This window comes from Mus caroli, chromosome 2 (genome assembly GCF_900094665.2).
Source record: "Mus caroli chromosome 2, CAROLI_EIJ_v1.1, whole genome shotgun sequence".
NCBI classification, from domain to species: domain Eukaryota; kingdom Metazoa; phylum Chordata; class Mammalia; order Rodentia; family Muridae; genus Mus; species Mus caroli.
The window spans coordinates 32791866-32805504 of NC_034571.1; the positions used below are offsets into that span (position 1 = coordinate 32791866).

The 13639-nt window shown below is 38.1% G+C and overlaps 2 protein-coding genes across 2 annotated transcripts; one reads left to right on the forward strand and one right to left on the reverse strand.

Annotated features, from left to right (window-relative positions):
• Positions 1–2583: 2583 nt before the first annotated feature.
• On the reverse strand, positions 2584–3516 carry LOC110290434 (olfactory receptor 1L8-like). The gene has a single exon (XM_021156976.1). It carries the CDS (start codon positions 3514–3516, stop codon positions 2584–2586), a length of 933 nt encoding a protein of 310 aa, XP_021012635.1.
• An 8798-nt stretch (positions 3517–12314) lies between these two features.
• Positions 12315–13262, forward strand: LOC110305806 (olfactory receptor 1G1-like). The gene has a single exon (XM_021177932.1). It carries the CDS (start codon positions 12315–12317, stop codon positions 13260–13262), a length of 948 nt encoding a protein of 315 aa, XP_021033591.1.
• Positions 13263–13639: the final 377 nt, after the last annotated feature.

The following is a 13639-nucleotide window of genomic DNA, read 5'->3' on the forward strand; positions in this document are numbered from 1 at the left end:
ACAGATTCAATGCAATCCCCATCAAAATTCCAACTCAATTCTTCAACGAATTAGAAAGAGCAATCTGCAAATTCATCTGGAATAACAAAAAAACCTAGGAAAGCAAAAACTCTTCTCAAGGATAAAAGAACCTCTCGTGGAATCACCATGCCTGACCTAAAGCTATACTGCAGAGCAATAGTGATAAAAACTGCATGGTACTGGTATAACGACAGACAAGTAGAACAATGGAATAGAATTGAAGACCCAGAAATAAGCTGACACACCTACGGTCACTTGATCTATGACAAGGGAGCTAAAACCATCCAGTGGAAAAAAGACAGCATTTTCAACAAATGGTGCTGGCACAACTGGCAGTTAACATGTAGAAGAATGCTAATTGATCCATTCCTATCTCTCGTATAAATGTCAAATCTAAGTGGATTAAGGAACTCCACATAAAACCAGAGACAGTGAAACTTATAGAGATGAAAGTGGGGAAAAGCCAAGGAGATATAGGCAAAGTGGGAAAATTCCTGAATAAAAGAGCTATCGCTTGTGCTGTAAGATAGAGAATCAACAAATGGGACCTCATAAAATTGCAAAGCTTCTGTAAGGCAAAAGACACCGTCAATAAGACAAAAAGGTCACCAACAGATTGGGAAAGGATCTTTACCTATCCTAAATCAGTTAGTGGACTATTATCCAATATATGTAAAGAACTCAGGAAGGTGGACTCCAGAAAATCAAATAACCCCATTAAAAATGGGGCTCAGAGCTAAACAAAGAATTCTCACCTTAGGAAGACTGAATGGCTGAGAAGCACCTGAAAAAATATTCAGCACCCTTAATCATCAGTGAAATGCAAATCAAAATAACCCTGAGATGCCACCTCATACCAGTCAGAATGGCTAAAATCAAAAATTCAGGTGACAGCATATGCTGGCGAGGATGTGGAGAAAGAGGAACACTCCTACATTGTTGGTAGGATGGCAAGCTTGTACAACCACTCTGGAAATCAGTCTGGCAGTTCCTCAGAAAATTGGACATAGTACTACCTGAGTATCCTACAATACCTCTCATAGGCATATATCCAGAAGATGTCCCAACCGGTAAGAAGGACACATTCTTCACTATGTTCATAGCAGCCTTATTTATAATAGCCAGAAGCTGGAAAGAACCCAGATGCCCCTCAACAGAGGAATGGATACAGACAATGTGGTACATTTACACAATGGAGTACTACTCAGCTATTAAAAAGAATGAATTTATGAAATTCCTAAGCAAATGGATGGGCCTGGATTGCATCATCCTGAGTGAGGTAAGCCAATCACAAAAGAACTCAAATGATATGTACTCACTGATAAGTGGATATTAGCCCAGAAACTTATAATAAAGAAGATATAAGATACAATTTGCGAAACACATGAAACTCAAGAACGAAGACCAAAGTGTGGACACTTTGCCCCTTCTTAGAATTGGGAACAAAACCCCCATTGAAGGAGTTACAGAGACAAAGTTTGGACCTGAGAAGAAAGGCTGGACCATCTAGAGACTGCCATATCTGGGGATCCATCCCATAATCAGCTTCCAAACACTGACACCATTGCATTCACTAGCAAGATTTTGCTGAAAGGACTCTGATATAGCTGTCTCTTGTGAGACTATGCTGGGGCCTAGCAAATACAGAAGTGGATGCTCACAGTTACCTATTGGATGGATCACAGGGCTCCCAATGAAGGAGCTAGAGAAAGTACCCAAGGAGCTAAAGGGATCTGCAACCCTATGGGTGGAACAACAATATGAACTAACCAGTACCCCCTGTAGCTCATGTCTCTAGCTGCATATGTATTAGAAGATGGCCTAGTCGGCCATCAGTGGGAAGAGAGGCCCATTGGTCATGCAAACTTTATATGCCTCAATACAGGGGAATGCCCAGGGCCAAGAAGTGGGAGTGGCGGGGGGGTAGTGGGGGGTAGGGTATAGGGAACTTTTGGGATAGCACTGGAAATGTAAATGAAGAAAATACCTAGTAACATATCTAAATAATATAATTTTGAGAAAATAAAAAGAAATTACAGACAGAATAATCAAATTTAAGCAAGAAGCATTTTAGTGAGAAATAATACAAAATTTCCCCAATGCAAAAAAAAAAAAAGTAGCCAAAATGTAATAGTTATTCTCTTCATCCAATCCTGTTCTTTCCTGGTCCTTATGTTCAGTTTCAAATGTATTCAACTGCTACAAATTATGTAATTTTTAAGTGATATTTTGAATTATGTGAAATTTTGGAGGACTAGTTTAATAAACAGTGAGAATTTGACTCAGAAAATATTTGAAAATAAAATGATTAATTGAAACAGTTTTTGGAAGGTGTGAATACAGGTAGTGAAAGGGGGAGAAATAGAGAATAAGGACATCCTACTTACAGACATACATGAATAGCTGATAGCCATCATGGATTACCTTATTGGATATAAATGTTGCCCACAGCCTTTTCATGCATTCATTACAAATGCGAACCTCTGACACTGTTAACTAAGAACAGCAGAAACAAGCCAGGCCTAAGTGGGGCAGACTTGTGAGTTTGTCAAGAGATGCTACTTAGATGCTTCTTCTGCTCATGAGCTTTCTCAGACCCTGCTTCAGGTCTTTGTTTCTCAAGCTGTAGATGAAAGGGTTTAGCATAGATGACAAAACTGTGTAAACAATTGTTGCTATATGGTCTTTGACAGTATAAGTAGACACAGGCTGTAAATACACATAGAAGATGCTTCCATAAAAGAGGGTTACCACCGTGAGGTGTGAACCACAAGTGGAAAAGGCTTTGCGTTTCCCAGCAGCAGAAGGGATCTTGAGAACTGTAACAAGGATTCTGATGTAGGAGAAAGCAATGCATAGGAAGGGTGTCACTAAAACAAGAGCTCCTTCTGTCACTATCACAATCTCATTGACAAATGTGGAGGAGCAGGATAATTTTATCAGAGGACTGAGGTCACAGAGAAAGTGGTGAATAACATTTGAGTCACAAAAGGTCAAAAGATTAAGTAAAAGTGTGTGCAAAAGTGAATGGAAGTGGGGAAAGGAGCAAGAGAAGGTCACCAGTAGGGCACATCGATTATGGTTCATGATAGTGACATAGTGGAAGGGGTTGCAGATGGCTACATACCGGTCAAAGGCCATTACTGCCAGAAGACAGCTATCACTGTTACCCAAGGCATAGAGAAAATACATTTGTGTCAGACACCCTGCATAGGAGATGGTCTTTTTTTCTGACAGAAAATTCACTAGCATCTTGGGGACAATAGTTGTAGTGAAACAAATGTCAGTTAAAGACAGAAAACTCAAGAAAAAATACATGGGAGTATGGAGATGAGAGTCAGAACGGATGACCAGAATGATGAGCAAGTTCCCTGCTAGAGTAACCAGGTAAATTGTGAGGAAGAGGATAAATAGTGGTTTTTGGTCCTCAGGCCGAGGGGACAGTCCCAGGAGTATGAACTCAGAGACAAATTTGGTTTGGTTAACTCCTTCCATTGATTTGGATCCAGTTATATACAAGAAGCTTTGTTACTTAATACATTCTAGTTCAATAATTCAAATCATGAGACTCCAGCAAGGCTTTAGTCCTTATTTCTGGGGTATGATGATGAGAATACAATGGTTCTTTTCGTAATGCTGGGGATTTTGCTCTCTCCAAAACCTGTGTTGTCGATGACTGCAAGGTCAAAGTAGATGGTCCTAAAACCAAAAGTCAGATTCAGGTTCCAGATGGATTTTGGGAGTTTCTAATTAAAGAAATATTTAAAATTATAAGAGAAAATAAAGAAGTGCAAGAGTCTCTGAAGTGGCCAAGTGAATAGGCAAATTCTTCCAGCTCACCTCCATATGTAAAATCTTTGCTTCTAGCTTTCTCTGGATGATTCTTCTAGCTCACCTTCATACCCAAAGTCTTTTCTTCTAGCTTTCTCCAGAAGTTGACATTCTTCACATCTGCAAATTATCTCCAAGTCAGCCTCTCTACCAGTATTCAGGTTCACTCTCTTTCCCTGACTGTGGCTGGTTAGCTAGAAAAGGAACAGAGAATGAAGACAGGATTAACAAGCTGCTCAAAGGGGTAATGTATCTCTCTTCTCTGACCTCAACACCCTGCTTTCCTGCTAACCTCTGGGTCCCAGTATAATGCTACTTTCTCAGCTCTCATATCAAAATACAGAGATGCCCTGACTCCAGAGGCAAGGGCTCTTGATTGTAGAAGTCCTTTTCATATCTTTGCTAAATCTGGTTCTAGAATCCTTCTTAGGGTAACAGCTGCAGTGTGATTGCCTCTCAGGGATATTTGTTCTATGATTGCTCTAGCATAAAAAGAATTTGACTCTTAATTGGAAGAGCTGACTCCAAGGGGACAGGGAACCCCTGAGACTTCCTTCAGATGTTGAGACTAATCTCAGAATATTTCAACTTGATTTCAGTATTCCAAGGCCACACCTCCAAACAATGATAATTAATGATATAAATGTATGTGAGTGGCTATTTTATGTTTAGAGATTTACTTCTTTTTTATTAATCCTTTGAGAATATTCTACAATGTATTTTGATCACTGTACCCCTTCTCCTAGATCAACTTTCTGTTTAGTTGTTTTAACAGTTGTGTGATTTATTTCTCTAATATGCATATTTCTGATGACATCTGAACTAGACCATCTTTTTATATTTTTACTATTTGTATATCTTCATTGGTGAAAACATCTGCCAAGATGTTTGGCTCAGTTTTCATTTGGGTTTATTTTCTTATTGCTGAGTTTAAGAATTCTTTATATATTTTGGATAATAGTCCTATATAACAATATTATATAAATATCCCCTCAGTCTTTGCCTTATGTTTTTATTTTCTTGTTAGCATTTACAAATTAAAGAATATTTTAATTAGCTCATAGAATATTAGGTTTCATTATGCTAATCAATAAACAAAATTTGTTGATTCTCCAAACCCTGCTTCCCCTCATATTCTACCAGCCCTCAGAGTCTCCTTTTCACATTCATGTCACATTGTCCTATTACTCCTCTACCACATCCCCAGCACTGCTTTCATCTTCTATGAGTTCTATAATTATGTATCTTACACTTGACCTTCTGATCCACTTAATAGAGAAGTTAGGATTAAAGGTATGTACTCATAGTGAATAGGTTTTTCTATTTCATAATGTGCCAGGCATGATAACACACATCTATAATCTCAAGAGCCAGGAGGCTGACACAGGAAGATTGTGAGTCTCAGGACAGTCTAGGATGCATATTTCATGATGTTCTTGTTTTTAATGGCTGAGTAATACTCCATTGTGTAACTGGTAATTCATCTCAACAAACAGAGAAGAAGCATATATTAGGAAAAGTTGTCAAGTAAAAGCTTGGATATTCATAAGCAGAAGGAAAAAAACTATATACTTATCTTTCATTTAAAAAAATGTTCAAATGGATCAACAACACAAATGGAAGATATAAAAATTCCAGAAGAAAATGTAGGAGAAACATGTCCACATTTTTCTAGACAGACCTTTCCTTTCCTTTCTCTTCTCTTGTATGTGATATATTTAGAATATAGTCTTTCCCCTCCCCTGACTCCTTCCAGATCTTTCACAACTCCCTACCTACTCAACTTCATGCTCCTTTTTTCTCTCAGAAATAAAAATTAAAAAATTAAATATAAACTAAAAAGCTAAAACCAACACAGAAAGCTCAAAATAAACTAACAAAACAAACTAAAAAAAAAAAAAAAAGGGAAAGAGTTTGTGTTATTTTGACTAACTGGAACCTGCCCTGGAGTACAGTTGTTAAATGCAGTGATACTCCACTTCAAAAAAAAATGATTTTTCCCTTTTTAACACATATTAGTTGCAAATAGTTTCTTGGTTAGGGCTGGAACTTTGTGTGTACTCTGTCTTCTCCATGCTGGGATTTTGTCTGGTTTGAACCAGTTTTATATGGGCTGGTTTGAGACAGTCTTATATGGGCTGGCTTGGATTCTGTTTTGTTTTGTTTTGTATTGTATAAGATGCTATAAAATGGGTTTTTTTGTTGTTGTTATTGTTACTTGACTTCTTTGAGTCTGTTCATTATGGCATGATTATCCTGTATTATATGGCTAATATCTACTTATAAGTAAGTGCATACTATGTGTGTCCTTTTATGTCTGAGTTATTTCACTCAGGATAATATATTCTAGTTCTATCTATTTGCCTGCATGTTTCATGATGTTTTTGTTTTTAATGGCTGAGTAATACTCCATTGTGTAAATAAACCACATTTTCTTTATCCATTCTGCAGCTGAGGGACATCTGGATTGTTATCAGTTTCTGGCTATTACAAATGAAGCTGCAAATAACAAGGAGGGCCCAAGATGGGATGCTTGAATCTTACGTAGAAGGGAAAATAAAATAGACATTGGATGGTATGAAGTGAAGAAACTGGGTAGAAGAGGGGATGGAGAGGGGAACAGGGTAAATGATCAGGAGTACGGAGAATGGGGAAAGAGAATGGAAATTGACAGCAGGTGAAGGGAGCATCTCTAGAATGTACCAGACACCTATGACGGGGGAATCTATGGGGTGTCTCTAGCTGAGACTACTAGAAGTCGAGGATAGGGATCTTGAAGTGTCCACCTTCTGTACTCCCAGGCAGTACTCCCAGCGGAGGGATAAGGACAGCAAACTACAACAAAACTTTCAACCCCAAATGTGTTCTGCTTACAAGATATTCAGGGACAAATATGGAGCAGAGCTGGAGAGAATGACCAACCAATGACTGGCCCAACTTAAGACCCATGTGGGCAAGAACAAATCAATAACACTATTAATGATACTCTGGTATGCTTACAGACAGGAGCCTGAAATAACTGTCCTTAAGAGGCTCCACCAAGCAGCCAATCGACAAATGCAGAAAGACTCAGCCAAACATCAAACAAAGCTCGGGGAGTCTTATGGAAAAGTTAGGAACCTGGAGGGAATAGAGACTCCACAAAAAGACCAACAGAGTACTAATGGGAATCCTTAGGGGGATCCCAGAGACTGAACCATCAACCAAAGAGCAAGTATGGACTGGACCCAGGTCTCCTGCATATATGTGCATCTTGGTCTTCACATGGGTCCCCCAACATCTAGAGCAGGGAATGTCCCTGAATCTGTTGCCTGACTGTGGATCTAACTGGGCTACCTTGTCTGGGTTTTGTGGGAGAGGCTGCACCTAGTCCTGCAGTGACTTGATGTGCAACAGTTGGCTAATAGTCAGGGGCTTCATCCTTCTCAGAAGAGAAGGAGCTGAGGGATAGTGGAAGGAGTGTATGAGGAGGGATGGGGAGTGAGATGTGATCAGGATGTAAAATAAATGAATAGATGATAGATAGATAGATAGATAGATAGATAGATAGATAGATAGATAGATAGATGGAAAAAAGTTTTTTAGTGTGTGCAGACAACCTACAGAAAACCCAAAACTGGAATAATAAAACCATAAGAATTATTATTTATCTAACTATACAGATAGTAAAAAGGCATCTCACAAAAAATTCTATCTATCCATCTAGAAATCATCTAGATATACCTATCTATCTGCCTATGTGTCTGTCTATCATCTACCCCAGAAATCAAATTGGAATATATAAATACATTTCAAATTAATGGAAAATTAAGAAAAATGCAGCAAAACAAGATAATAATTTGAATATCTAATTTACACAAAGAGATATCTAACTAGCCCTATGACATATAAGATGTTCAAATTCAATATTTTGCAAAGGAATATTAATTTAAAACAGCATGAGAGACCCAGTGGATGAGGAGCTGGATGTAGCACAATGGCAGCCTATTTGTTTACAATGCATGAATTCCATCCTTGGCACCATAAATAAATAAATAAATAAATAAATAAATAAATAAATAAATAAATACAATTTAAAAGTCTAATGGTCCATTGCTCAGTATTTGGCATCATAAAAACTCTCTTTTATTACAAATAGGAACATAAATTTTGAAATCTTCTGGGGTGCCATTAAGCTTAGTTATTTTCCCTAACTAATTATTTTATTTGTTTTTTAGACTATCATATAATTGCCACCTTTCTCCATCCTATTTCCTCTCATCTCTCACATAACTTGGTGTCTTTAATTCATGGCCTCTTTTTCATTAATTGTTAGTGCATGCATACATGTATGTATATACATATATACACATATACATACATAGCACAGTGATTAATATTAAGTCTCTAGATATGGAATAATATGATATGCATCAGTTGTTAAACTAAGCCATTTTTTTAAGACTGGTATATAACCAGCGACTAACCAGTGACAGAGCATAGTAAACACACAAGACCTGATTAGCACAGTGCCTAAATACAACCTGCTTGGTATGTATAATGCCATTCGCCTGTATGCTTTCAGAACTGACCATTTGCTCTTCTGGGAAGTACTATTTCTTCCCTCTTAGCTAAAAACTTAGCTAAGTACTCAGTGTTAGTGAAGCCATGGATATTGTAGAGTCTAATTATACAAATTAGTGGTTACTAATTTACTAAGCCATAATAATCCCTATCAACAATCTAAACATTTGCTGTTATAACCAGAAATAAGTGTAGTCTACACCCCTCACCAAGGACACTTCTTTGACAATCTATAGGAGAAATAGAAATCTCACTTGACAGATGTAGTATGTTTCTTCTCCTTGGAGATTCAGAGATAATTGGTCCCCCTCACCAATGGGAACTCTGAAGCATCTGTACCTGGTAAATATTCCCATATGTGCCACCTTCAGGCTTTCCAGTTCAAATATTGTGACTCCAGAAATATAGTCTACACATAAAAACTTTGTGTTTTGTTTCCATTCCATGAGAGGAAGAGTTGAGTCTCCAGAAAGGGCTGGAATGTGAATTTGTCTGAAAGGAGCAGGATCTAAAGAACCACAGAGCTTCATTTAAACAAAGACTGGTTGAAAACAGTTGGGTAAGTGTAAAATCAGATGACCACAGTTCAGTTGTGGGCTTTTCTGCTAATTTACTGAGTTCTACTTAGACATATGACTTTACTTCTTCATATTTTAGTTTCCTTAGTGGAAGAAATAGGTTCTCTTCAAAAATTAAAATTCTGATGGGATGTGTAAATACTTTTAGCACAGCTAAGCCGGAAACCAACAATCAAACCATGTGACTTCTCTTCTGTGGCCATGGCCATGCAGATGTTCTCCCATTCTCTCCTTAGTTAATATTTGACAAAACAGAGGATTTACATTCAAGTATCCCTTATACCCTGAGTGTGTACCCTTGAAATAAAAGTGATTCCATGTCTTGTTACAAGGGAGAAAAATCTCATGAAAGTTAAATTCAAGTGAAAAATCAAAGGAAAGCCAGTCCATGTTTTTCTGTGATGACAGAATATAGCCATTTCTTGGCTTCTCCATTGTCAAGTTTGTTTTGACTCTTCCTATGTAGATGCATCTTAAAGATGTGCCAGGGAGAATTCTGGTCTACATGAATTCACCTTCAGAGTCTAAACTCGCTGACAAGACAACCTAGTCAACACAGTTTGACTTAAGTGGTCCAGCTACCTGTGACCAACCTAAATGGAATGTATCAAATTGTTCATATTGTCTATGACTATGGGTGTCTCCCCACACTATGAACTGTTACAAGGCCTGGGTAGTTTATAATCTTAGTCTTGTTACTTCTGCTATTGATAGCTAATCATGTCTTCAGGTCTCAAATTTTATTTAAATTTTTCAAAAGAGCTTACTCTGAAGTCAAAATAGATGTTCCAAATGTACCTTTCTACTGGCATCAACATAGATCTCCTTTCGATGCTCACCCTAGCTTCTGTCTGTCTCTATGTTTACCTGTTTTGTCTTTATCAGTGTTCAGTTAACATATAATCACAGGGGCTATGTTCACTGGGATTCTCCATAAATGTTTTGTGCCCCTGTGTATTTCTGGCATTAGATAAAAATAAAACAAGTACAATAAAAAGTTACCCTAGGCTCACAGTGGAGAGTGATTTTAAAGATTAGATCTAGGGCTAATCATAGGTAACTGTGAGAAGCAAAGTTTGATGCCAAGAACCCATGTAAAACAAAACACAGTAGCATGAATCTTTAATTTTCAGCATACCTACAGAGAGATGGGGATAGACACAGGAGAATCCTCAGAAGCTCACAGGCCGGCTAGCCTGACATATGAGGCAAAGAACAAAAACAGACCCTATCTCAATGGGATAGAATACAAGAACTCACATTTAGGCTTGCTCTCTGATTCCCAAATATATGCAAAAATGTGCTTGCATGCACACACATGAACATGTACACACAGAGAGAGAGACACATGCACACTGTAAGAAAAAATATATTTTACATAATTATTTACAAAATTATTTTTCCCAAATAGTTCACAACTATCTGTAGTGCACCTAAGAAAACTTAAAGGCCACCAGTCTCCAGAAGTGGTATTTTCTGTCTCTGTTTACTGATCAGATAATGTGAGGGGAAAAAAAATTAGATCTAGTTTGTGTGGGCCAAAGAGTATGTCACACATACAGTACCCACACATCACAATCATTATATCTCCACTCCTGTGCATTGTCTATGTGGCCTATGACCTTTTCAGTCTCTCTCCTTCTGAAAATTATTTAGACTTGCCAGTATATGTTTCCTTATCACAAACTTCTTAGGTGACTAAGACATTGCATGTATTCTCCAATTTGACATTCAAATAGATCATTTCTCTGTTGGTACAATGGGGCACCTTACTATTTCCCATTCATTTTAGAGAATTCTGGTATGTATCGACTAGGCTCTGGATAGAGTAGTACCTTAAAAAAGACAACTGAAGTATAGCCCACCCTCATCCACTTCACCTTATCTCAAGGTCCTACATGTACTTCTTTATAACATCACTGCTTGTAATCTTTCTGTTGTTGCCATTATTGGCTGCAGTGTCTTACCATGTAGCCTAGCTTGGCTTCTAACTTGCTACCATCCTGACTCGTGGATTATAGACATATGCCATTGTTATCATCTTGCCTCAGTCTCCAGAATGCAAGGATTACAATCATATGTCATGACATGTAGCTTCTGCTTTCATGCATGCTTGTATGATCCATATGATTCTTCTCTACATAGCAAGAGAATGACCCTTTATGTCATAAATTGAACACCTTCTACTTAATCACTTGCACATATTCACAGGTGTCTTTCTGAGAATAAAATATAAATTCCCTAATCTATACTAAAGGACCATGTGCCCCTAATTCTGCCTCTTTCTCCACCTTTTCTCTGCTACTTCCCTCTGAATTCCTCCTTTGAACTATGATTGTCTTCTGTCCTCTCTAAATAGATGTGCACTTTACCATAGTGATGCTTCTTTATCTCTTTATTTAGGGTACATTTGTAACCTTCCAATTGATTCTTTACCTAGCTAACTTCATCTTATCTCTTCCTTCAACAATGAGTTACTTGCTAATCTCTAAAATTAAAGGGATCTGACAGTCACTTTGACATCTTTCTTTCTTTTCTTATGGATGTGTTTGTTGAGTCTGTGATAGCTCAGACAAAAAATATTATCCATGGAAGAAAAGAAACCCAGGTTATGGGTAAAACACCTTAAGTATTCAATGAACATGGAGTGAATAAATTAGTCCTGGTAATCTCATTAGTGATATATTAGTAATAAACCTAAGCACACAAACTCTAATTGTAAGATTTGTCAAGATTTTAATTTTACCTGTACTTTCCAGAAGACTCAGTTACTTTTTTGATAAGTGCATTGCTATTGTTGAATATAGAAAACTCTCCAAAAGCCCATGTATTACAGGCTTGGTGCCTGTTTCATGCTAATGATAGATAGTGGGAACTAAAAAGTATGGCTTAATGGTTGTGGGGACTTCAGAGGGGACTGTAGGATCCTTGTCTCTTCCCTTTCCCCTCTTTCATGACACTACCATAAACCAGTCGTAAACTGAGGCCCTGGCTATGAAAAATGAGCATTTTTGCTCTACGTGTAATTCCTGACATGACCTACTACCATGCCACAGGCTTAAAAACAATGGATCCATGGGCCAAAACTCCAACACTTCTCTATAGCTGATTGTCTCTGTTGTTCCTTCTAGTGCTATTAGAGATAATGTGGTACATGTGATCATGACCAGATCAAGAGGGTCAATTTAGGTCTCAGAGAACACATAGCCACCAACACTTTAATGACATTTTGGTTTTTATCTCTGTTCCCATCAAGGCAATATCCTAATAAGAGTTCTTGGTGTGCTATTCTTCATTCTACCTTTTAGTTCCCACTGAATTATGATGACAAGAAACTACAGTAGCGTTTCTGAATTTCTCCTCCTGGGCCTCTTGGAGCATTGGGAACAGGAACCTTTCCTCTTTGGCATCTTTTTGGTCATATACCTTGTCACTGTGGTGGGAAATACACTAATCATCCTGGCAATTGTCTCTGATCCACACCTCCACAGTCCCATGTATTTCTTCCTGGCCAACCTCTCTCTCACTGACATGTGTTTATCGTCTACCACAGTTCCCAGGATGCTGGTAAACATCCAAACTCAGAGGCATAGCATCCCCTATGCTGGATGCCTGTTTCAAATCTATTTCTTCCTATGGTTCATTGGATTAGATGTTTTCCTCCTGGCAGTGATGGCCTATGACAGACTTGTGGCCATATGCTATCCCCTTCACTACACCTTGGTCATGACTCCCAGATGCTGCATCCTGCTGGTGACTACATCCCTATTCCTTTCCCATTCATATGCTCTAACCCACATCATTCTGCTGTCTCAGTTATCCTTCTGCATGGACAACATCATTCCCCATTTCTTTTGTGAACTGCTTCCCATGTTGAAGCTCTCTTGTTCCAACACTTATGCAAACCAGTGTGTGCTGCTCTACTGGGGAGGAGCATTAACTGTCTTGATCCCTTTGTTAATCGTTGCTTCATATGTCCGCATTGTGGCCACCATTGTGAGAGTCCCATCAGCAAGTGGAAAGTGGAAGACCTTCTCCACCTGTGGGTCCCATCTCTCATCAGTCTGCCTGTTCTATGTGTCTGCTATTGGGGTGTATTTCATTCCATCTGCTGGTGATTCAGCTAGCAAGGATAGGATTGCATCAGTGATGTATGCTGTGATGACCCCAATGCTGAACCCATTCATCTATAGCCTGAGAAACAAAGATATGACAAGTGCCTTGAGAAGATTCCTGAACAGAATTTTGCTGCAACCTCCACAAAGCTAAAGACATCCTTTGTGAAATTCAAGGGAAATCAACCTTCATAATTTGTTTTATGCTGAAGTTCAAACCTTGGGTTTTGCACTTGATAGCTTTACAGTCAAAGACAGTCTTTAAAAAGTCAATTGAGCCATAATTTTCTCACTTAACAAAGGGTGATAAAAATATATCTCTATTATAAATGTTTCTGATATTTATGTGTGTGCACATACATGTATATTTGCTTGCTTTACTTCATGTACTTAAATATTTATTATCATCAACAAGATTCAGCATGTTATTCTGAGTTAATTTTCCTTCTTTTGTCATTACACAGAAATAACAGGAGCTCCTAGAGGTTAAATTATTTGCCTAAAATTATACAGATTAGTGGCAAAGGCAGA

Bases quoted from the DNA above. Each gene is read 5' to 3' on its own strand.
- LOC110290434 (XM_021156976.1), bottom strand. From the start codon at position 3,516: ATGGAAGGAGTTAACCAAACCAAATTTGTCTCTGAGTTCATACTCCTG.
- LOC110305806 (XM_021177932.1), top strand. From the start codon at position 12,315: ATGATGACAAGAAACTACAGTAGCGTTTCTGAATTTCTCCTCCTGGGC.